This window comes from Pelobates fuscus, chromosome 3, assembly GCF_036172605.1.
Source record: "Pelobates fuscus isolate aPelFus1 chromosome 3, aPelFus1.pri, whole genome shotgun sequence".
Lineage (NCBI taxonomy): Eukaryota > Metazoa > Chordata > Amphibia > Anura > Pelobatidae > Pelobates > Pelobates fuscus.
Genome location: NC_086319.1, coordinates 80,594,651 through 80,621,736, shown reverse-complemented (window position 1 = coordinate 80,621,736; position 27,086 = coordinate 80,594,651). Strand labels below are relative to the sequence as shown.

Here is a 27,086-nt window from a genome sequence, read left to right as displayed (position 1 = left end):
TCCCAGTGCTGCCTCCCATTTTCCCATAAAGCTGGGTTGTGCGGTCGGGGGTTCGTGTCAGGAGTGAGGTGTACATGAGGGAGACTCCGTGGGTCAGCGGGTCTGGGGTCAGACAATGGTCTTCGAAGTATGTGGGGGCTCTCGTTAGGGTGGGCCCCTGCGGGAGCGTCGCGATGTATGTCTGGATCTGTTTATACTTGAGGCGCGTCAAGAGGTTGTGTTCCCCTTCCCCTCCTAGTTCCCTTAGTGTTTTAAGTCCGCTCGTCTTGTAGACGTGTTTGAGTCTAGGTAGTGGGTCCGGTATAAGGGATTTGAACGCTCTAGGGTCCAGTCCAGGGGGGAAGCTCGGGTTGTGTGTCAGGGGGAGCAGGGGCGATGGGTACGGTGCTAGGTCGTGTTTCCCCTTTGAGCTGTGCCACTCCTGCAGAGTAGCCTTTATGTACGGGGAGCATTTCTCGTTCTCGCGCCTTATCCCTGGGGGCAGCCAAGGTAGTATTGAGACTGGGGCACCTGCTTCATGTTCCTCTGCCTGTTTCCATTGTTTCTGGACCCCTGGTTTGGTCCATTCTATTATCCGAAGAAGGTGGCATGCTCTGTAATAGAGGGTGAAGTCTGGCAGTGCCAGGCCACCTCTATCTTTCGGCTGTGTCAGTAGTGTGTGTCTAAGTCTCGGTCGTTTCCCATTCCAGACGTATCTACCCAGAGCTGTGCGGAGTGTGGTGAAGAACGTGCGAGGGATCGTGATGGGGATGGTTTGGAAGAGGTACAGGAGGCGGGGGAGGAAATTCATTTTAACGACCTGTATCCTGCCTAGCCACGAAATGTGGGGGTGTGCCCAATCCTGCAGCTCAGTGCGGAACCGTGCGTGTATCGTGTCGAAATTTTCCCTGAGTATGTCCCCTGCTTTTCGTGTGAGCCAGATACCTAGGTATTTAATTTTATGTGTGGCCCACTGGAATGTGTAGTGTTGGCGTAACGGTGTCGCCCTATGCTCCGGGATGTCGATGTTCAGTATGTATGATTTTGAGAGATTTATTTTGAAGTTGGATATCTTCCCGAAGTCCCGAAAGGCTTTCAGGATATTGGGGAGAGATACTTCCGGGTTCGTTACATAGAAAAGCAGATCGTCTGCATATGCCGCTACTTTATGGTGAGTCATCCCTGCCTGGACTCCCATTATGTCAGGGTTATTCCTGATCGCTACCATGAGTGGTTCGAGAGCCAGGACGAAAAGTAGCGGGGAGAGAGGGCATCCCTGTCGTGTGCCATTTAGGATGTCAAACGGTGCTGATAGCGCCCCGTTAATTATCACTTGGGCTGAGGGTTGTGAGTATAGGGCCGTTATCCACCCCATGATTCCCGGGCCCAGGCCAGCGTGTGCCAGTGTCCGGAACAAATAGTTCCAGCTGACTCTGTCGAAGGCCTTCTCCGCGTCTGTCGACAGCAGGAGAAGGTTGCTTCTTCTGCGTTTGTCGCCGTGCATCAGCGTGAGGGTGCGTATAGTGTTATCTCGGGCCTCTCTCCCCGTCACGAATCCTACTTGATCCGGGTGCACCAGTGTGGGTATGTGTGTCTGCAGTCTAGTGGCCAGTATTTTGGCTAGTAATTTATAGATGGTGTTTTTAATACTATAGGGTCAGGAATACTTGTGTTCCTGACCCTACAGTGTTCCTTTAACATGGTAATTCACCTTTCTAGATTTTGTATTTATAATATAGCTATATTAAAATGTATTTTACTATATGTAACACCACAAAACACATTCTTTATCTGCCAATAATTGTATCTATACATTGTGCTAACTGAACTGTATAAAACAGAATAATAAACACAATTATCTTACGTTCTGATCAAACACATGACGTTTTTACATGCACTTCACGCAGTATTCTAACAGTAAGACCATGGGAACTTGAAAATGCAAACTTGTTTTTTTATTTCATAACAGGCCTATGACTAAGTATCATTAGACACACAACACATCAGCCATGTGCTCACGTTACTTCTCATAACACCGCGCTGTGTGCACCTCCGCATGAAATATCATATCACGTTCTCATTTTAAAATACGTTCGGCCGTGTTTGTTGCAGGTGGATTTGCTGATCTGTGTTGGTGGGGAATGCTAGAGCGAGCAGAGACCCAGGAGCTGCTGAATAACAGTATTAATATTAATATACAGTGGAGGTTCCCTGGAAATCAGCAATTTGCTTCGTATATAGACTCCTTGCGATCTGTCCTTAGTGCAAAGCATGACAAGTGAAACGTCTTCTTCAAATAACAACTTCATACTAAATACAGTTATTACAATGTATGGATATATATATATATATATATATATGTATAACAGCTGGGCTTTTTTTGTTTGTAGTAGTTTTGAATCACCTGTGAATGTGATTTAAAGCCAAGTGTGGCATTTTTAAAATGTATTTATTAAATAACACTGCTCCTTTTTGCAATTTCAGGTCTGCGGCTGTTTATACCCTAGAGGTCTGTGTTGTTTTGGATGCAAACCGGTATCAAATATGATTGCTGTATCACAATATATATATTGAATTATTAACAGGGTTAAGAAAAGCCCTTGGAATATGTCCAGACCTGAATATATTTGGTATGTGTGCATTACAAATTTATTCAGCACCATTCTCAGAGCGATATATGAATTAGATATCAAACTCTTCTTAAAGGTGCAAATGTGCCTTTATTACAACCAGCAAGGCATGACAAACTGGTGTGTTAACTCCAAAATAACTTTGTCAAACTTCTTTGTCAGGCTTGACCAAAACTCACTTTTGAGTTGAAATGTTGCCAGGTAACCCTTATCATAACGGCTCACTTGGAACTTGGAGAAGCCTTTGGTATATATTTCATAGCTGTCTGAGGGTGATAGGAGGGGTGATTTGTTAAATCACAGTTTGTTTCTTCTTGGTACATCTTTTGGAAACCTTCTCAGAGCAATTTTCTAAACACTCTAGAGTTGATTTTTCTTTTTTAATGCTTTCTTGTTAACTGCTTTCCTGGGTTTAACCACAAGTGTACTATTGGATTGAGGTTGGGACTAAGCAATGCCAGTCAAGAATATTGATTTTGTGTATACTTAACTATTCTCATTTAGATTTGGAGGCAAGATTTGCATCACTGACGTGCTGGGATGTTTATTTTAAACCAGGATTGAGCCTACAATCAGATGGTAAAAGGGCTGGATTCGATGATAAGTTTATCTCTGGTGACTGAGGAGCAATTTTGCCATTGAAGTCTATGGGGAAACTGCAATTCAATTAGTGGAGATAAACTTAAAATAAAATGTATGCTGGTAAACTTTCAGCGGCATATCTGCCGCTAGAGCTAGCCTTATAGATGAAGATTGGAAAGGACCAAAGCAAAGTTTTATATATATATATATAAATAAAACAAACAAAAATAAAAATCTGGCACTCTGCCTTAATTTAATATAATATAAATCCGAACGACCACAGTGCTACACAGCATAAAGGTTATGTAGAAAATGAATAAATGAGAGCACTCACTGGATTAAAAAAAATTATAATTATATTGTGTCCAATAACAAAATCGACGTTTCGACCCGCTGGTCTTTATAAGGCTTAAAAAAAGACCTGCAGGTCGAAACCTTGCTTTTGTTATTGTTATTTTGTAACTGTGACATTTGACATTTATTTGCTACGAACTGGTGCATCGTTTTTGTATGTCCTAACCAAAGAAGAACTGCAGCTGTTGTGACAGCATGGTATGCGCAGGGTTAAGTCCACTTTATATCACTAACTCCTGCTATGTTCAGCCACCCACTGTGCATAGGGTTAAAGGGTTACTCCAACCATTTGTTTTATCAAGTATAATAAAGATATAGAGTCTAAAATAAAGTTAATACTGAAATGGAATCCACGCCTCTTTTTAATGTCAAAACAGTTACACAAGGTCCAATCACATGCTTTCCATAGAGAATCATTTTGTGGCACAGGCACATGCAATAGAGGGTGGCAGGAGCGACTCTGCACAGGAAGGGATGGAGGGGAGAGCTAGCTGTGTGCGCTGACGGCAAATGTACAATACACACGGAATTGACATTAAGCAGCTGAGAACAGAGTTCCAGGGGTGTAACTAGCCCCTGGCACAAAGTGCAGATTACTAAGTTTCAAGCGAAAACACTGCACTTACATACTCCTACTAACATGACGACTTCAAATCACTGAAGTGGTCATGGTGGTTGCGTAATCCTTTAACTTCATCCTCTAGGAGCCTAAGCATTGACTCAAATCACCCTTCTTCTGCAGGTCATCTTAAACATGAGGATGTTTTGATATATGTTTAATGTGTTGGTGAATTGATTGGTGCGTATTGTGGTAATTTGTATGTATACATCTATATGAATATATAAAATATAATATATACAGGTTGAAAAAAGACTCGAGTCAATCTTTTTCAACCTTCACACAAATCTTTTTGTGCTGTTCATCCAAAAGAAGTCAATAAACCTAATTTGAAACATTGGCCAATTGTGCCACAAAAAGGGGGGAAATCCATCTTGACTCCATATTGGCAATCAGATTTCTACTTTGATCAATAATCTGCTCATATTAAACAATGGGGTCAGTATTGACTATGTACTGACCCCTGTCAAAGCTGCAGATTTATGGCAAATAATGGGAAATCAAGGGTCATTAACATTTGTTTATGTATGTATTTTTAATAAATTTATTCTCCATAACTTATTGAAATGCAATTACTCATTGAAAAAAAACCAACAAAACAATAAAGTAAAAATGCTGTGGATGTACTGGAGTGTTTAATGCCCACTGGTGGCTCTTAAATATTATGCCTTAAAATTGTCAAACTGGTATGTTTTTAACTCCCCAAATGTTTTTTTTTTATTTCTCCAAGAAACCATATTTTCTGTGTACCTCCAACAGGACTGTATCGATTCTGTGCACAATATGTTTTATAATTTAATTTATATTTTTCCTTTAGTTATCACCACATTTTTGGAGAATAATGACACGTCATTGTTGCCTGCATTGTTCATAGACATTTACCTTGATGATGAATGTTGCAGGAGGATTTTACTTGTTACTGCGTTGCCTCGTTTTATATCCCTTGGAAAAATATGTCCTTTCAGAGTACCCACAAGGCTCTACTTGCTTTTTATGAATGTTTAGTCAACAAAAGATTGATAAATGATTTTGTTTTAATATGCCAATATATCTGCATAAACTAATCATTGGCAAATTGTCTTTTCTACAATAGTTATGACAATATATTGCATTGGCTGTGATAGATTTATAACATTAAAAAAATGAAAATGGACTTCTATAGTGATTTCTCATTTGAGCAAAATGGCAGCCAGCACTGGCTTTATCATGCTATTTCCTTAGGAAACCATTATCTCGGTAAGTTTTGGCTGGCAAACCATTACCTTGGTAAATTGCATTTTTATTCATTAAAGTGTGAATTGTAGGGAATTCGAGGAGGTTGATTCACTAAACTCTAAATTGTGTCAAATTGAATTTTAAATCACAAATAAAGATACACATGGCTGATCTGGGGAAATTAAAGGATACCTATAGGGTCAGGAACCCAAACATGTATTCCTGACCCTATAGTGCTAAACCCACCATTTAGGTGGCTTGCCCCCCCTCAACCCCACCTTAGCCTGATATAAAAGTTTTAAACTCACCTTATTTCCAGAGCCACGCGGGTCTGCCGGCACTGGCTCCTCCCCCTTTGTGACATCGTTAAAATGGCTGATTTTTAGCCAATCCAGTGCTATCCCATAGGGAAAGGTATTTTAGCCTCAGTTTCGAAATTTGGTTTTTCATTTGATACAATTTGGAGGTTAGTGAATACAAACTTAAGTGAATTTAAATTTTGGGCCAAAATAGCCATATAAAAAAATTTTAAAAAACAAACAAAAAAAAAAAAACAAAGAAAGAAACAGAATTATTTGGCAATTTTGAGTTAGACTTTAGAACACTTGTGGAAATATTTTGATACCATGTCTTACATCTTGAAACTATATGACACTTGGAGACTTTTATATTCCGACTATTTATGGTGTAAACTTTTAAATTCACTTTGAATTCCTGACAGTTTACATTTTAGTAAATAAGTCTGTATATTTAAAATAAAAAAAAAACCATAAACATAAAAAAACAAACAAAAAAACGGAATTATTCTGCAGTTTTGTGTTACACTTTAGGACACTTGTGGAAATATTTTTATACCATATCTTACATCTTAAAACTATATGAGACTCCCCATTAAAAAAAAAAAAAAAAAAAACATCACTGAGCAAACTAAGCTTCCTGTGGGCTAAGTACATTTGAAGAATATGCACATATGGCATTTGCGTATCACATCTCCCCCTAAAATCGGCATCCCGAGAAATGACACACAACGTTGCTGGTGGGGGAAAGCTGGGCAGGCCAGTGACGAGATTACGTACCTGGCTAAACCTAAAGGCATTCAGAGAGCTCTGTGTCAGTGGTTCCAGCAGGGTTCTGGAGGCCTGAGTAGAGCGCAAGTGTTGGGATGGCAAAATTGGGACAGTTGGGGGCATGATAACATATGAATCTTACATCTGTGTGGTTATGAGCAGTATTATTAATGAATAGAAAATGAAACACGAAAAGGCAAAAAAGAAAAGCTGAGCTGCAGTTTCTATTACCTCATACAATACCGCCATTCATTTACATACACAAATGCTGCTGATGAGCAGGGAGATCAGCACTCCCACAAAAAATACTGAGAGCACAAGGCTAGGCTGAGAGGTCTACCTGCTTTTTGGTGTTTGAACAGCTCACAGCAGAAGCTGCAAATCCCTAGCATTTCTAGTATTTATCTTTAAAACATTTTCTAGCGTGTTTGTCATTTTTTATTGAAATTCAATGCCAGCCTCAAGTGCCTTTTTTAATTTGACAACGTTTAATGCCAACGTATAAATCTCAATTTGTTGTTGAAGTAAGATTGCTGTATGTCTCAGCCAGGCATTCACCTTTTTTTTTTTTTGTAATATAATTGCTGAGCATTATGGGTAATTTATTTAATCGAGACTTGTTACTCGTTTCCAGGCAGGGGCACAAATCCCTTTCAGATGCGTCAAACGAATAAAATGCCTGTTAATCTATGGGCGAACGAATAGATTTGTTAGTCAAGACCGAACTAATCGATTTGTTCATCTGCAGATTAACAGGCATTGTTTGACGCAGCTGAAAGGTATTAGTGCACGTTGTAGGTCACTTCCAAATCTTTCTGTGCCCTTTGGTCATGAACCAAACAACATGGAGCTATTCTCTTCAAATCTGTACATGAAAAATGCCACAGGACCAAAGCATCACAATCTTGGTTCTTTTATGCTTTTTATTTTAATCCTCGGAATGGCACCTCGATTATGTATATCTCACAAGTGCATTAATGCATATTCCTGGCCATACTGTGCATGCAAAATGCCAGGGTTCTCTTTTTACTCCTGCATAATCTTCCACCAGAGACAGGCACTTCTGGCTCGCTCGCTCCGGTAGGTGTTATCATCTTAAGCAGCTGAAGGACTTATCCCTATTTCCTCCCCTTTTGTATTTAAAAAAAAAAAGAAAAAGGAAAAGCTAACGCTGGCATGGCTTTATAATTCCTCAAAAATGACAGAAAGGAACAATTTGCTTATGTCTTAAAAAGAGAGAACAAAATGCAAATAAAAACCCAAACAAACAACAAAGGTTTTTCTTACATCTTTCTAAATCAAGAAAGATAAAGGAAAAAAACCCAGTGCTTCATCTTATCTGTTGTGATATTTGCCACCTTTTATTGCTGAATTAGAGACTTGCACATGCAGGTCAGTGCATTGTTTTTATTGAGTTGCTTGTTGTATTATTTAAGCCATTTGTCACATTCGCAGAATATAGTGTTTCTTAATATATTGATAGAAAGTGTGGTCTTGGGAAAACATATACCTTAGAATGCTGTAGAACAGGGGTTAGACAATAAATGAGCAAAGGCCAGACAGAAAAAAGAGGGGGTGCTGAGTGGCATTCTGTCTCCCTGACGCACACACAGCAAATTAGAAAGGTCTTAATTATCTGTCGCTTGACGAGGAAGGAGCGCATCAACATGAAATGATCGACTGCCGGCCACGCTCGTCCTACACTTTGAAGCGGCTTGTTTACACAGAGCCTTTGTGAGGTGGTTGGGAAGGAGACACGGCACAGAAGCTGCTCAGACCTTTTCATCACTCCCCTCAGCCCCAAGCATAGAGGACCAATTAGGAGGAAGGAGAGATCCCAGTGCAGTCCTTTTAAAAACATGTGCTTAGAAGCAATTTTCTGTAAGTGACAAATAAATTGCATGGTTTGAGGTGTGCAGTTATAAAATGCCCACAATAAATTTTACTGTCCTCTAAACTTGGTCCAGATGCTTAACCCTTGAGCAGCAAAAAACAATCTGCGGAAACAGAATTAAAAAAAACAAAACAAACCCTCCAACCCACCCCTCCAAAAAAAAAAAAAAGCTTATTGTTTTGAAGTTCACATTTTTATAATGGAATTCATTTTGCAATAATTGGTCACAGGCCAGTGAGTAAAGCCTTAAAAGCAGACATTTTTTGATAGGCGTGATGTCTTCTCATTATGGTTAAAGCCACAAAGCAAATAAAAAATAATATGCTGAATGGCAATTTTTAATTTCAACAATATCTCAATTATACAAAAGAAAACCCCGGAAAGCGTGGGTTTACTTTATGCTGTGTATAAAGGCTAAGCAAACTTTGGCATTTCAGATGTTGACTGTACGTCCCATAATGCTGAAAACGCATCAGGGGAGATGTAGTCCACAGCATCTGGAATGCCGAACGTTTTGCTACCTCTGGTCTAAAAATTATATAATCCCTTCTATCTTGAAAATTGAGTTTGAAATATATTTTCCACTTTTACCCCAACGAACCATTAATTGCAACAACTTCTTCTTGTAATTTCACTTTGGATATTGCTCTTACAATCTGTAGATTCCCAATTTCATGTTGAGTATTGGTCAACATTTTAAGGATAAAACAAGCAAGGCTGTCTTTTGTGTATAAGGCTGGAGTTGGTACAGCTCCATTTTAAACACTTACTTATGTGCCAAGTTCATTCTTCAGAGAATAATAATGTAGTATAGTGCCGAATGGAGGCTTTAGTCGTTCGACTAGACACTCTCATCTTAGTAGGGTTCAGTTTTGCTGCCTTTCATTATCGCAACGTGCTGCTCTCTGCAGTGGCACTGCAAGGGTTAACGTAACAATTGTTGTACATGCCTCGCCAGTTTGCATTAGCTTTGGTCACGTCACGGTTAATTTATACCCGCTTTCAGTTAGTATAGGATTTATAGAGAAAACAGACAGTGTGTGTTGTTATACACAATTCAATAGGAGTTTGCTTGTCTCTCTGGGGCTAAAACATTTTGCTTTAGCGCTACACTATAACAGATATAACAGATATAAAATAGCATTTGTGAATAAAAACATCATAGCGTCCATCTTGTTTTTTTTTTTGTGGCACTTACTAAATTTCCTATCCATCCCCCACAGTCTGAACACTTGTCCTTTAACGTGGTAGAGATAGTCAAGCTTTAGTAAGCGGCCATTACATGGATGGACTGTTTGTCGTGAGTTTGTTGATTTAGATAAACACTGCTCTCTCACTCTGTGGAATCATCAGGTTGTTGACTAAATGGCAGTACAACATTTAAATATGTCCATTTTTGGAGTATGATGGGGTTGAAAAAAAACACAAATCTAATTATTCAACACAACAGAACATTCTACATATCTTGCGTGATCCCTCTAAAAAGTAAAATAGCGACATAATTATGTATGATGAAATCTGATGAAATCACTTTTTGGAATTCTAATGTCTATCTACCTGTCTGTCTATCTATCCATCTATCCATCCTTCCAACCAACCCCTTTCTCTCTAAATCTCACACATATTTTTACAAATAAAAGCTGTCAATTCTCTTAATAGTTGCCAAATCACCATGTTTCACGGAAAACATATTCAGTTTGCATTTCAAGTGCATCTGTCATGTTAATATAACATGTTGGTACTTATATTATTTCAACTGTACAATGTGCTAGGCAGATTATTGGCAAATGTATAAATACATTTATTTATATATATCTATATATATATATATATATATATATATATATATATATATACACACACACACACATATATATATATATATATATATCCAAGAATTTCAAATAAAAGGAAACATATTTTACATCTAAATAAAATATCTACCTCAGTTAAAAATACTGTAATAGAGATACAGACACATTGTATCATCATATAGTGCTTAGACTGCCAGTGCACCAAAATACCCTAAATTTGGTAAGTCCTAACCTAATTTAATATCCTTCTGTTATTACAGAGGTTTAAACTGCAGACATGGCTTTCTGTGATGTCTAACATATGGCTGTGCATCAACCATCATGGGAGTATACTGAAAGTCGTCTTGTGTCCTCGAACCATGTGCTTGTCAAGGTCACCTTTGAGAGATGGTATATGGCATTTTACTGTTGTGCTGAAAAATCAGCAGCTAATGTAAAACTGTAAAATGTATTAAATATATATATATATATTGCATGGTTTGAGTATGTAGTTATAAAGTGTGGACAATACATTATACACACACATGCGTGTACGTATTAAGAAACTACTCATATACATTATCAAGTGCAATTTGATCCAGTCTGCTTGTCAGTAATAAGCTGCAAGTGATGGGATGGGTTAGCAAAGTAGAGCCATGTTATTCCTTAAAGCGATCCAAAATAGTTTACCGGAAATTGAGGTGGGATTGGCGCCCATAGACTCATAGCACCAGAACCACTACAATGGACTGCCTCTTTATAGTCATTATCTTTGTGTTACATTTCTTTTTTCTTTCTACAAAGTTCAATTTTTTGCATGACAAACTATATGGAAATATGCACAAACATTTAATCTGTACATTTTCTGGCAATTTCATTTGCACAATGTACAGATTAACTATTTGCAATCTACCAGATGCGGACATTGTAACAATTTAAAAAAAAATCTAAAAATTCAGTGTATGTCAGGTCTGCTATAAGCACAATTCAGAGAGGGCTTCTTATCTTGAACCTGACATTTTAGGGATAATATAGTGTTAGGAATACAAATCTGTATTCCTAACACTATAGTACCCTCTTGCTTCCCCCTCCTTTCACCGCCCCCCAACAGATAAAGGGTTGAAAATTTTAAAAAATGTACTCTACCAATTCAACTGCCAATCTCCCTCTGCGCTGGGTTGGCGCTCAGCCTCCTCTGACATGGATGGGAGGGAGGCTAATGCACTTGCGGTGCTTGCCATGTATGGAAATAAGCCCTCCACCCAAGTCGGAGAAGGCTAAGCGCCGATTACATGGAAGCTAGGATCCAGGAAGTGCCTCTATTGCCTGTCTGATTGACAGCCACTAGAGGCAGTCTTAGTCCTGAAATGTAATTATTGCAGTTTCTCAAAAACATTACATTACAGGACTAAGCTGGACAGGGACACTGCAATGAAATGAAGTGGTCTAGGTGACTACAGTGTCCCTTTAAACTACTATTTTTGGCTGTCTGGGAGCACTGAAAGGCACAGTAATAACTGCTGCACATACCTGGCAAGCTTGCATTAGCTAAGACTGATGGCACAAGTTAGAGTAGTTTTCAGTTAGAGTAGAATTGAGAGCAAAACAAAAAAAATCTGTGTGGGGTCTTTTACACGTAACACATACCAGCCTAAAATGTACCATACGTGTATCCAAGAGTTCTAAACTCTTCCAAATGTATGGCACATGATTATGCCACATACAGGGTTTAACATGCAAGTATATTGTGGTTAATTGAAACCAGATAGCAAAATGGAGGCTATAATACTTGTATTTCAATAATCTCAAATTCAGCTATTTTTATCTACTTTTTGCAATTTGATTATCAGTTCACCACAGTGCACTATTTAGTAATAGTGCTATTTATGAAAGCAAGGATCGTTCAAAAGAACATTTTAAACTTTTAGACCACAATAGCTTAATTAGAAAAATAGCAATTTTTTAAGTTTATCTTTTCTTTTTTTTTTTTTAAATTGACCTTATATTAACAATTACTCTAAATGTTTACAGTTTCTCTGTTACGAGAACGACTCCCTGTGTTTTCTATCTGCCAGAGTTTTTCACAAGTTAACAGATTATTGTACTACAAAAATAAGTTATTCATTCTAGTCTGCATTGCGGGGAATTCAAAGCAAATGTTAAATTTTCAGAGCAATAGTAGTCAAATTGAAATCACGGCTGACATTTTTCAAATGCAGATAATTTGGCCAAAAATTTTAAATTCACTTAGAATTTCCAACAATTAAGAAAGACTTTAGTGAAAAGACATGTTAATGAAATCCTATAGACTGTAAGCGCTTATTTACAGGGATACTTTAGATACCATAATCGCTTCAACTCTTTGAAGTGGTTATGGTGTTTAGAGTCTCTGGGTACTGATCCACATTTCTTTGCTAAATTCTCCCTTGATGGAATCGCTAAGACGGAGGTATGCTGTGCCTTAAAATCTATGAAATTAAACCAGTGATAGAAGGCAGTGAAAGGCTGATGCTTTCAATAGTTAAAGTGGTTATGGTGCCTAGAGCTTTACAGGTCTACTAATTTATACTGCAATACATTATATCATGTGATTACTAGTATTCATTGTAATTTGCGTATATCTGAATAGTGAAAAACAAATGCTGGTGGTTTATAAATGAAGGATAATTATAATGATAGGATACATCTTGCAAGCTGTAAGCGATATTTTAGGTTCAATGCTTTCACATTTTGCTTTGAAAGGTCTGAACAAAGAACACAATTTATGTTTATTCCTGTGGAATAAGATGCAATTTGTTTGGTTTAATTTGAAACTGTTCCCGCTAGAATGAAAGATTCCTGGCTAGGGTGATCTATATAAATGTATATATTTTTTAATATATATATATTTAACATGTATCATGAACTATTCTGTTTTATATTGTGGTGCTATTCGTCACCTTGACAACCAATTTATCACAAGGTAATTATGAAGTAATTTCTCTTTTTTAGGCTATATGAGGCATTTAAGTCATGTTTTGTTGTTCTGTCATTTGTATGCTAATTCCTGGATTTGAAGAAAGGTGCTTTGTAAGCCAAAATGCCATGTAAGGTGCATATAAAAACATATTAATCTTCATGTGTGTGTGTGTGTGTGTGTGTATATATATATATATATATATATATATATATATAAACAATCAAGATCCATCACACTCACTAAACACTGTCAAAGCTCACAAACTGTAATAGTTTTTTTTTTAAAAAACACCAGAATTAGGCAAAGATAATGGTGGTTTAGTTACATTATATGACCATACATTGCATACACCTGCCACAATGCCAATGTTCCCCATTTCTGAAATAGTTTCTAGCAACCTAGGGATATGATAACATTATACAAATATATTCGGGGCCAATACAAACCATTGTGTGGAAATCTATTCACAAACCGGACTTTACATAGGACACGAGGCCATGCGTTTAGACTGGAAGAAAGAAGATTTCGTCTAAGGCAAAGGAAAGGTTTTTTTACTGTAAGAACAATCAGGATGTGGAATTCTCTGCCTGAAGAAGTGGTTTTATCAGAGTCCATACAGATGTTCAAACAGCTACTAGATGCATACTTGCAAAGACAGAATATTCAAGGATATAATCTTTCAATGTAGGGTAATAACTGCTTGATTCAAGGATAAATCTGACTGCCATTCTGGGGTCAAGAAGGAATTTTTTGTCCTAGCTTGTTGCAAAATTGTGCTTCAAACTGGGTTTTTTTTTTTTTTTTGCCTTTTGGATCAACAGCAAAAAACAAATGTGAGGAAGGCTGAACTTGATGGACGCAAGTCTCTTTTCAGCTATCTAACTATGTAACTATGTAACTATGTAACTATGTAACCTAATTCTAAGTATCTTTCCTGGTAAAATATTTTATAAGTAAATAAATAAGTTAACGGGACACTCCATTGGCAAAATAAAATAAACACGATTTAGTATATATACACCCAATGGAAACATGCTTGCATTAAATTATGCATCTTTTCATTGTAGTTTATCTATAAACAGCTTGGAAAACCCTCCGCTTTCTTGTCGGCAGCCTGTGCAAGTCCTCCCCTTTTAAGCAAGCCCAGACTTTCTGTGTCTGTCCAATCACAGGCTTCCCCATGCAGCTCAATGAGAAGTCTTTGCATTACCGGTTTTCAGGGCAATTTCTGACCCTTGAGTTCAGCTCCACTAAGCTTAGCAGCCAAGAAGGGACAGGACCAGTTGTGTGATTGACAGCCGGGAGGGGAGTGTAACAAGTTTAATTTATAAAAAAGTACAAATTTAAATCTGCACTTTTGTAAAATGAAAAAAAAAAAGAGGACACACTCTTCACACATAAAGTGCTTCACAAGCTAAAGTGTTTTAGGGATCTGGAGTGTCCCTTAAAGAGTACCCCTCGAGTGAAGCACCTGTGGCAGGATGAGGTGCAAAACCAAGCGAGTTGGACTGGACTCCCAAATAAATTTACATAAGAAATCAAGAAGTTTGCACTCACTTAAACATGCATACAAAATAAAGGTGCTACATTAAACAGTTACTTTGAGAACTAGGATCACTTCAGTGGTTTGAAGTGGTCATGGTGCCTAGAATTTGCATGTGCAGCTTTTACTTTGAAATGCTGCACATACGGAATTTAACACATTTGGTGTCGAGGTGTAACTTACCCTTCAGCAGTGTCAAAGGGGCGTCATTAACCAGCCTAGAACAAAAGTTCCTGGGCTGACTAATATCAATTCTGTGCTTATTTCCCCCATATTGAATGGTCAGTGGGTTCAACTTCTGGCTTCTGCAGCTCTGCTAATGCCTCTCTGGCAGGGCCGGACTGGGAATAAAAAGCAGCCCTGGAAAAATGTTATACCAGCCCCATCATAAATTGCGCCAGCTGTGACAGATATACAGTTACAATTATTTAACCAACAAGAAGGAGCGCACTCACAGGACTTAAAATAAACAAAAGAGCTGTTTTATTCTAATCAGATGTGCAACATCTTACTTTAACGTTTCATCCTTATAATTTTGAAAGGTCCAGTAATGGGAATGAAACATTGACTGAATGCTGCTGCACGTCTGATTTAAATTAATCTTATTTTGGTTAGTCCTCAGTCCTATGAGCGCACTCTTCGTTGTATGTAGTTTGATACCAGGGAATGAAAGACTGAGAGAAAGGCAGGGTTATCCACTAAGCTAATATTTTTGTGAATGAAAATGTAAATTGCTAAATTTAGGCTACAATAGTCAAGCTGTCACTATACCCAAGTTAAAATTTTGTTTCAAATCCGCTATTTTGGTTTAAATTATGAAATTTAGATTTTCACTTTTTAAAATTAAAACTATTAGTAATAACCCTTTGGCAAATGTCAAGCCCATCATACATTATATATGTATATGTATATATATGTGTGTGTGTGTGTGTGTGTGTAATTTCCAAGTGTATTATGCATGAAAATATTATATATTATAAACATAATAATTATTAAAATAATGCTTGCGATTTATATACATATATACATATATATATATATATATATATATATAGTGATATAATACTATTTGTGCATATGTATCTATGCAGAATACTTTCACAAATAACATAGATAAAGCAAAGCTATATTTGATTTTTTTAATTCAACATGTCATTAAAAAAAAAAAAACAAGCATAAACACAGATTTTTGATTAATGGATACTCACTGGCACGTACTGATGCCCACACACTCACATACACTGGCGCACAATGATCCATACTCACACACAAACATTGATCCATACATTGATCCATACATTGATCCATACTGACACTCACACAAACATTGATCCATACATTGACCCATACATTGACCCATACATTGATCCATACATTGATCCATACTGACACTCACACAAACATTGATCCATACATTGATCCATACTGACACTCACCCATACATTGATCCATACTGACACTCACCCATACATTGACCCATACTGACACACATACATTGGTCCATACATTGATCCATACTGACACTCACACATACATTGATCCATACTGACACTCACACATACATTGATCCATACATTGATCCATACTGACACTCACACATACATTGATCCATACATTGATCCATACTGACACTCACACATACATTGATCCATACTGACACTCACACATACATTGATCCATACATTGACCCATACTGACACACATACATTGATCCATACATTGATCCATACTGACACTCACACATACATTGATCCATACTGACACTCACACATACATTGATCCATACTGACACTCACACATACATTGATCCATACTGACACTCACACATACATTGATCCATACATTGATCCATACTGACACTCACACATACATTGATCCATACTGACACTCACACATACATTGATCCATACATTGATCCATACTGACACTCACACATACATTGATCCATACTGACACTCACACATACATTGATCGATACATTGACCCATACTGACACTCACACATACATTGATCCATACATTGACCCATACTGACACTCACACATACATTGATCCATACTGACACTCACACATACATTGATCCATACATTGATCCATACTGACACTCACACATACATTGATCCATACTGACACTCACACATACATTGATCCATACATTGATCCATACTGACACTCACACATACATTGATCCATACTGACACTCACACATACATTGATCCATACTGACACTCACACATACATTGATCCATACATTGATCCATACTGACACTCACACATACATTGATCCATACATTGATCCATACTGACACTCACACATACATTGATCCATACTGACACTCACACATACATTGATCCATACATTGACCCATACTGACACTCACACATACATTGACCCATACATTGACCCATACTGACACTCACCCATACATTGACCCATACATTGACCCATACTGACACTCACCCATACATTGATCCATACTGACACTCACACATACATTGATCCATACTGACACACACATACAGAATTCCACACTGACACTCACATAATATCTTCAAAAACACCTCCCACACACAATTACACACTCAAATATACACACACCCTATGAATCCTGGAAATGAACATTAAATACCTGGGTGCCACAGCTCACTGACCCCACCTTTCTCCGTGCTCCCTCAGCTCCTGGCTGAGAAGCAGCCTGCCTGCAGCTCTGTCTGGCCCCCTGCTCACTCCTCTCCCTGCCTGCAGCTCTGTCTGGCCCCACTCCTCTCCCTGCCTGCCAGCACTTTACACACAGGAAGCAAAAGGCAGAGGACCCGCGTGGGCTGCCCTGCTCTGCCTGATTACCGGGTCACATGCTTCCTGTGTGTGAAGGCTGACAGGCAGGCACAGGACTGCCTCCCTCACTGCTCCTTATCCTTCACTCACGAGCAGCATTGACAGTTCACTTTGGAGTGCCTGCTGCTCGCGAGTGAACGCAATACAGTGCGATCTGGAGCTGCTCAGCTCATCAAACCTCCACAAGACTGTGTACTGTGTGGGGAGATGAAGGGCTGCTGCACTGTGCGGCCCCAAGTGCACCGGCCCACCGGGAAATTTCCCGGTATCCCGGTGGGCCAGTCCGGCCCTGCTCTCTGGAATCACATATTTGGCCACTGGGGACCAGGTAAGAGGGAAAACCGTTGCAAAACTGTATGCCCATTACTTGGGAAATGGGTACTCTTGGCATACTCTTTGCATACCTGGCTCCTCCTACATCATAACAACTACATTGGGCTGAAGTGGTTATGATGTTACTATGTTACCTTTGATATTATTTGGAGAAAGCAGACTATTCAGAAAAATTCAACATGCCAACTGACATTTGAAGAAAAACCCCAAAGATAACAGGAAAGGCGTAAAACTACCAGGAAAACTCTTTAGATTTGATTGGTTATTAAGCAAGGCTCTTTCAAAGGAGTAGTTGACGGAAGACAGAGAAGCAACATTTTCACTGCCCATGGGAGAATGAAGGCATTCACCCGCAAAATATAAAATGTCTACAAGTCTTCATCTTCTGCTTGTGTAAAAAGCAATCCTTTAAAATAAAAGTAAAACAACAACAATATAAAAAAGAAGTAGTCTAAAACAGAGAGAAAAGTAAAGAGAAAAATTAGAGCCCCTAGGTGTGAACAAAAGGAATATACATACATATGTATAAAATCTATCTGCTGAGTATGAACAATGTGATTGGCTGGGTGTTATAGCCAATCTCTTGCAGCTCTAATTTCACATACAATGCAAAATACCAATTTTCTGGAACATGTATTTAACTGATTTGAAACTGTTGAATTGCAAAAGGTATGTAAAAGAAAGTTCACTAGCTTTCTACCACTACTTGACCATAAAGGAATTCTTTCATTCACAAAATATATATATATAAAAGGGTCAGCTTCACCTAGGTACATTCTATATCCATATATCCATCTATGACACGGTGCTATACTCACTTAAAGGACCATGCTTCCTCTTTAAACTCTGATTTAATGTATGATATCCCACAATGCATGGTGCTTACATATTATCGAGTCAGATGCTCTCAATAATTTGTGGTACAGATGCCCACATTAATTTGTAGACTTTTCTGTGACAAGGATCTTGGCAGCTGAAAAATACTGAGCACTAATTCAAATAACATTAAGTATACATCTGCTATTTGCTAAGCTGACACAATGTATATATGAAATTATCAGACCTATGAAACGGAATGTTGGCCCTGACAATGTTCCTTTAACTAAGCTAATCAGCGTAATTGTGGGCGCAGTAGGTGACCTTGCAGCTGACGAGGAGAGTTTCCTGCAAGCTGGCTATTGTCATTGGCATTTTAAGGTGTATTGCAAAGCCATTGCAAAACAACAGTGTATGAAAAGATTCACCCCCCCCCCAAAAAAATGTTTTATATATATGGAATAAGGAATATTTTACAAGAAGAGGGAAAGTAGGATTCAGTTTATAGGGCAAAAGTGTGCTCCACTTTCTAGTACTTAAAATGTTCATCAAAATTGATGAGCTTGATGGCTTAAAAAAAAATAAAAAAATATATATATACATATCCCAATATCATAGAGGTATGTAATTAATACCCCTTTACATGATTATTTTAGAGAAAAGTAAAAGGACAAAATAATGGGGCAAAGCACCCATTTTTTCTATATCATATTTGATCTCCATCCATTAGTCTCAGTGGATCAAGGGGCACAGGCCCTACTTTCTTTTTACTCCAATTCCAATTCCTAGTACACCTGAATAAATAAGAGTACGGGCAACCCAAACCTTGTTACTGCTGCCACCACAGCCGTGAACATGAACTCAGAATAAGATCAAATGCTATAGGTTCTTGCTTCCCTCTGATTACTTAAGGGTGCAGAGGCCGCTGCAGTGTTAGAATTCTTTTTTATTGTATGTATATGTTTCATTCCTTCCAGTTCCACAGGGGAAAACACTGGAATGAAAAGCAATGTCTCAGAATATTGCAATGTGCTTCTTTCTCCTGAGGCAAGAAAGCGTAAGTGTAGTTAGAATACAAAGGAACTTTTCTATCTAGGTGTATATGATGGGGACGGTTTATCAGACGTTAGTCAAATATCAAGGTGACATTAACATTTTTCTAAAGAAATAAACAAAACAAAAAAACTGTTAATTTCTAATAAAAATTATTGTTTCTATTGATTTACCTTGTTTAATTTCATGTTCGTGTTTATGTGTATGTTCGTGTAAGCACTAATTCTGGAGTAGAACTTAACCCCTTAAGGACCAAACTTCTGGAATAAAAGGGAATCATGACATGTCACACATGTCATGTGTCCTTAAGGGATTAAAGGACCACTCAAAGTAGACAGACCACTTCAGGTCAATGAAGTGATCTGGGTGCCGTGGTCTTTTAATTTTAATCCTGTATTGTAAAACATTGCTGTGGCTGCCTTCCTGAAAGTCACTAGAATAATTTCCCCATGAATGGCCAATGAATGGCGACTAGATCGGCTTCCGGATTCTTCTGAAATGCAGTCCTTCTCCAGCACTTGGAGCCCGGTGGGGACCGATGTACAAAGTCAAACCATTTCTAAAGAGTTTGCCCCATTACTGGCTGTACAGCCAGGCTGTAGTGGTTAAGATGCTTGGTGTAAGCCTTCAATGTTTTAGTTAATATTTTATAACAATGTTATGTATCTCTCTTCCAATATTCCTTAGCTATACATTAGTAAGTCTGGTGGGAGAAGCAGGTTAGCAATTAGTTCTGTCCCCAGGCAATATATTCTAGTTAGCAGTATTACCGAATTGTGGTGGCACTGAGTGTGATGAAACAATGAACAATAGAGACTGATTTAGGCAGGAGTATATTTATTTCTGTGTACAGTATGATCTGCTGGAGGTGATGAAGCACCTGTTAATACACAAGAATTTATGGATGGAATACTAATGCACATTGTATACTATAGCTTTAGAACTATAGCTGTGTTTTGTGGGGTGAGGGAGAGAACTAAGACAGAACACATTAAACAAGCTTCCCAGGGAGAATGTAAATAAAAGGATTCAAATTGTAGGCCGCCTAAGACAGCTTTGGGGTATAAATCACAGATGAATAGGTATTTCACTTGGCAGATAGGGGAGAAAAAAAAATAAACTTGAAAAATAGAGTTGTACCAAAGCAACTAAAATATATAGCACAGAGAATCCCATGACAAGCGACATCAGACAGGAAGAGACATTGCTACATCTGATGGTGGGAAAACTAGACATCTTTATCATGGGTATTTTGTTACTGAGTGTAAAACACATACTGAGTTAAAGGGGAAGTGTCACCCCTCCAGGATTTTAATATTAAGTTACGTAAAATAAAATCCTCCATCAGAGATTATAGCCAATCATTTTATATGTTGGACTTTTTCTGCCATTGAACATAATTAAAGGAAGAGTACAAGCAATGTTTCTGCTCTCCTCCTCATTTGCATTATATGCCCTAGGTGTGCCTGTTTTAAACCGGATTGTGTCACTTACTAAATCTTTAATATACACTTTTTAAAACAAATGGAGAAACCCATGAAAAAAAAGGGTTAATATGTGATTTTATTCAATGGTGTAGTTTTTTTAAAAAGTGAATTCCACTTTAATTGCTTGTTTGTAGACAAATCCATGAGCTGAATTTAAAACCGAAAATGTAAGGACCTTCTACTTGATATTTTTGTGATACTCTATTGCAGTTCTTTCCAGTTTAAATTTCTGATGGTCTGGTGGCAAAGAATTACAGATTTGTACTTTTGACCTGTTTCGCACCTTCATTTCATGGTTTATGGACAAAGTAACATTCGGTGTGAAGTGTGATCATGTCACTGTGACTGAGGCCAACAAGGAAACAGAGGGAAATACATATGTGCCATTAAAGGCTCTGACCTCTGCATCCTTGCAAAACAAGACAGAGAAAGAAAATGCGTGGGGGTAGAGTTATCTCCTATCTTCCATCTCTGTATGCCATTTGGGACTGCCATGCAATCATTCCTATTGCTAAAAATGGAATTGTAATTTAACAAAAGAGAGTGCAAATAATGTGATAATTATTCACTAAACTCCAACTTGTAGTGAATTGTATTCTGAATGGGCATATTTTGGCTAACGCTGTTCTGGAAAATATATACCATCCCAATTATAGTCCTACCTTCACTATTTCACAGATTTCAATTCCCTACAATCAGGAGTTTAGTGAATAAATCCCTAAGCATACTGTACAAAATATTAATTCGCAAAAGTATTTGTTGCTGGACAATGAATGAACGGAGATACAAATAATCCCCTAAACCATGAATTATGAATAGACAAGGTAACTTTACGTTTAGGCTGAACTCAAAAGAAAATGCTGAGTTGGACAATTTTTGCAGTTCAATGATTTTTTTGTCTGTTTTTTCAATTATTTTTCTCATAAATCGTAAGATCCCAGTTCAGTAAATAGCCCTGTAATTGTAAGATTATGTTCATCCTATAAGTGGAATGAAAGATCATGCACGCCCCTAGCGCAAACCATAATGACAATTAATGCCGACTTGTGAAATAGGAGGCTATTTAAATATGAAGACACGTGTTGAAGGCACACAAAAGTGGTGCAGTATGAGCGGTTTAATTATGGATTTGATGTGTTAGCGAATGGAGATTGCTGTTCATTTAACATAGAGCATAAAGTAAAAGTGACTGACAAATGAATAATAGGTGACAAAATACAGAGAGTAGCATAAAACTGCCTTGTGAGTGCTGTAGTATGATGGTTATTAAATACTGTATTATAGTGACTGCTGTAACATACAGTTTGATACAGAAAGCTGTGTCGGAGTTATAAAGGTGGTGTAATTGATGTTTATTTAACACATAGAATGCATTATTATAGTGCTTAATCTGATGATTGATTAATACAAAGAGATACGTTTTAATAACCGTTATAGTAAAAGTTTTAGTTTTCTTAAATCTGTTTCATTGTAAATGCTGATATAAAGGGTGAGTTAATACAGAGTTATATGTTATTGTGGCTGGTGGGCGCTATAGCATGGTGTAATACTGGTGTAATACAGGGAAATTATGTAATAGTGCCTGAAAATTGGCAGCTTACAAATGAGAAGGTAAGTAATTTCTCATCCTTGTGTGCTTTACCTACCTTTTACGCTGATATCTGAAGAGCATTAATTCCTATTCACGTTAATGTGGGTACTCGCAGGAGAGCGGGGGGAGGGAGGTAGGGGGGCTGGAGCCGTGCCCAGGACAGGTGATCAGGGAAAGCTCTGAATGAGATGCCAATACACATCTGGCAGGCACGGCATCTGGAGGCTAAAAGCAGCAGTGCAAGATGTTGGACAGCGCCCCAATCTCCCGTAAAGCAGAGCAGGTGTCACCTTTTACTGTCTACAAATGTTCAGCACAGTGACAGATTGATCACCTTATTACAACCAAGTGACGAAAGCCCCCAGACAGGGGACATCTCTGTGGTTTGTTAGTCTAAGGCATTTCTATGCATCAGCCAAATAACACGAAAACCTCTCGTATAGCAATCGTGCGGTGAAAGCAGGGCATTAAACACCCAGCTGCCACGTATTTAGGCAGTAAATGTACATAATGATAGATACTCCCATTAACGCGGCACACAAGTGCTTCCTTATATGTTCATATACTTCATCACCTTTATGTAGATACACATGCAGGCACATATCCACAGTACACACACATCCCCGCTTTGCTAGGCACGAGCCTGCTCGCTCTGCTAAATACATTGTACCTCGCACACAGTCTCACTTGTTTTTGCAGTGATACATGCGCACAGCCATACGCACTGACACACAGACCTTTAAACCTGCACAAACCCATGCATATGCACTGACACACAGACCTTTAAACCTGCACAAACCCATGCATACGCACTGATACACAGACCTTTAAACCTACACATACTGTGAAGAACTCACACTGAAAATACTGTACGGTAAATACTGCAATGCATGTGAAACCTAACAACACTCCTATTTTCAAAAGTCTATAGACTTCGTTCAGGCAGAAACCTTCACGTTAAAATAGTGTAAGCCACTCGGATACTTCCCTAAACAAAACATAACTATCTTCATGTAAGCATACACACCTGACAAACAAAGCTTCACTGACACTGGGACACACTCCAAATACATAGCACCCCAAACAAACACTATCCTAATATTACAGACAACATTGCTGTGTTAAATTAATAACTATATGTATACATCTTTATATGTATTTATATAAATACGTATATATAAACAATGTATGTGTGTGTGTGCGTGAGTGAGTGTGTGTGCATGCAGTTGTACGTATTCACTATCTATCTACATTTTCTATATATACACATAAACACACATACACTATCTATACACACATTCATACCTCTAATAATATGTGTATAAAATGTGTATATATACCTTATCATATGTGCTGCTGTGTATGTGTATGGCTGTGTGTATAGATAGATAGATAGACAGATAGATAGATAGATAGATAGATCGATAGATATGAAAATATATGTTCTTATACTTAACGATAAAACATAAAAAAAATTAAACACAATTTAACAAAAGCACACAAAATATATTTCACAGAATCACAGCTGTATTGTTCATACGATTAAACACAATAGATTCCCCATTGTGTACCACTAACACCCAAATAAGCGCTGGATGACAATCACCACCTTTAGATTCTAAGATATATACATTGGACATAACAAATTAATTGGACAAACGAAATCCTCTCCAACAGCACTTCATTATGTGCAAGGTGTATTAACCCTTTAGAGAGGTAGGCAATGTAGCAGCTACACTATCCCATTAAAACAACCCAGGTAGCAACTATACCCCCCGCCTCCCCCCAAAAAACTCAATATTCAGGGTCATCTACCACAATGGCTACACAATAGCATTTCACTGCAAGTTTCGTCCAATGTTAGCAATTAGTTATGAATAGTGTATTCTGGGTGAGCAGTAAATGAAAAAAAAAAAGCAAATCCTCGGCTTTTTGACCCCATCATGAAAAACCCCATCCCTCCCTATGCATAACATTGGAACCTGCACAGCAGGAGCCTGAGAGACAGGCACAGTGCATGATCACAGCACAATAATCCCAAATCAGGGCACAACTTCACAGGCTGTGCATCCTTCCAACACATAATGGACTTTAACTTTCAAATGACACCATCACTGGCAACATCACAGTGTAATGTCTAATAGAGACTGAACTAGTATCCCCTCTGTGTGAACCTGCATTGCTAAATACATGTGGACAGACACCTGGCTGCCTATACATTAATATACACAAACAGACCCATGGGTGCAGAGTGGAATGTTGCTGAAATTAAACTGTTACTGTATCTCAACATTAGTAAATAGGGTACAGCCCCAGACAAAACTAACTGCTAGCACAATTACTTTTCTGCAAGGCTGATTAAAAATTTAGATAGATAACAGATATATGTGCACACAGTGTATGCATTCGGGTATATGTATGTAATGCGGCTATTAATTCATAAATATAGGCAGCATGATAATATACGTGTGCGGTATATATAAACGATAGAAATGTGATAATGTTCCATACAGGCAGCCCATTGTGTGACCCTGGGGGTAAATACATGCCAGGCAGATGTTGTCTGTGTTGTGTCTCCTTGTCTCTCCATGGGGACTAGAAGAGGTGAGAGGCTAAGGATTTGGTGGGAGCATCTCTGAGTGTAGGGTCTGTGAATGGGAGGAGTGGCACTGGTACCCAGCTTCCATGAGCATCTCTTTCAGCCTCTACATCACAAGTGCACATACCCTGGCACCAACTTCCCCATGTGGCTAGCAAGGTTTTGGGGGACACAGAAACTCACCAGAGGGTGGTAGATGCAAACTGAGAAAGCCACTGACCAGCAGGAAACAAGCTGCCCCCATCCTGGTGTCCAGATTGCAGTCCCCCAGCCATGAGCCCATTGCAGGGCAGAAGTTGAGGTGTCACTGGGTTTTGAGGTTCGAAGTCTCAGCAGGGCTGCTTTCAGGGGGTCCCTCCATTCTGCAGCACAAAGAGGTATCCTCTTACGGAACGTTCCATACGGTCACCCCAAATTCTTACTGAGACTCAGAAACCCAGCAGCAACCTGACTTTCCCTGGAGATAGCCCCAGGACTGACTGACTGTCAGGAGTGTCAGCAGCAGCAGTGCATAGCCAGAATCCAGGTACCAGAAAACAGCAATCTGGTCTAATCTCCTGTTTTTTTTCTTCTCCACTCCCCAGCTCTGGATGTAGTGGGCTCCACAGCAATGCAGAGCAGAGGAAGGCAAATGAGCCAGCGAGAGAGAGAGAGAGAAAGAGAGAAAGACACAGAGAAACAGAGAGAGAGGGACATGCAGACACAGGCTAGAAAAACCTGGTCTGGATCACAGCTGGTTGGGTGGAATGGAGGAAAAGCAACAGCTGGTTAAAGTGGCAGCTTCTGTGATGCTGATGGGAGGAAACAGGATTGCTACAGCCACAGGCATTCTGATAGCAGCTGCTGCCTGGCAGTGATGGGGGAGGGGGGTTATGCATTTAATGCAAAGAGATAGAGATTTATGCAAGACAAAATAAATAACTTTAATATATTTTTTTAACAGCGAGAATTCCATGTAATAGCAGCACTGGATATGATATGTATAAAGCATTGTATTTGTATATATATATTTTTTTTCACTATTCTGATTTACTACACAGAGTAAGGACATTTATTGCCAGGGGGGGCTATGAACGAATTGAAATGTGCCATCCATTTGTTAACACCTGTCAACAAAGAAATGGTCTCTGGAACAAACACCATTTTGACCCAAAATATATTAGTTGGCTTTGAAAACCTGGTTTAAGGAACATTTTGTGGGAAGAACTGAAAGGAAATTGTAAAGTTCGGACCTAAACAGCAGAACTGAAAAAAATTATACAATATAGCTATTTTGTTTTTGTTCTCAAATTTGCAATTCCCTTGTCAACTGTATGCAATTTCCAGTTTAGTCAAAAACCCTAAACGATTAACTAAGCTGTGGATAGTAGCAAAGTGATATCCAGACTGCAAAATGAAAGGTACAGTAGCCAAGCTGTGACTATAGCTGATTTTTGAGAATTTCTCAAAATCTGCTTTTTTAGTCTATATTTTCTAATTTAGATTGCAATTTGTTACAGTAGAATAAACTCAATATGTGAGAAAGTAGCTATATTATTTTTTTATTACAAAAATACAGTCTCTTTTCGGTTTTGCAATAATTACAGTTTTTCTCAAGTACTGATACACCACATTTGCTGTTCGTCTCACTTCTACTTTAAAGGGACACAATAGTCACCCAGACCACTTCAGCTCAATTAAGTGGTCTGGGTGCCAGGTCCCTCAGGGTTTAACCCTTCAGATGTAAACATAGCAGTT

The 27,086-nt window shown here is 38.4% G+C and overlaps 1 protein-coding gene across 3 annotated transcripts in view; it reads right to left on the bottom strand.

Annotated features, from left to right (window-relative positions):
• UNC5A (unc-5 netrin receptor A) overlaps positions 1-26,070 on the bottom strand; it is a 296,264-nt gene extending 270,194 nt beyond the window's left edge. For all 3 annotated transcript variants that reach the window (XM_063447287.1, XM_063447288.1, XM_063447289.1), the window contains exon 1: positions 25,533-26,070. In XM_063447287.1, the coding sequence (XP_063303357.1) occupies positions 25,533-25,632 (100 nt within the window). In that variant the 5' untranslated portion in view covers positions 25,633-26,070. The remainder of the gene's footprint in view (positions 1-25,532) is intronic.
• Positions 26,071-27,086: the final 1,016 nt, after the last annotated feature.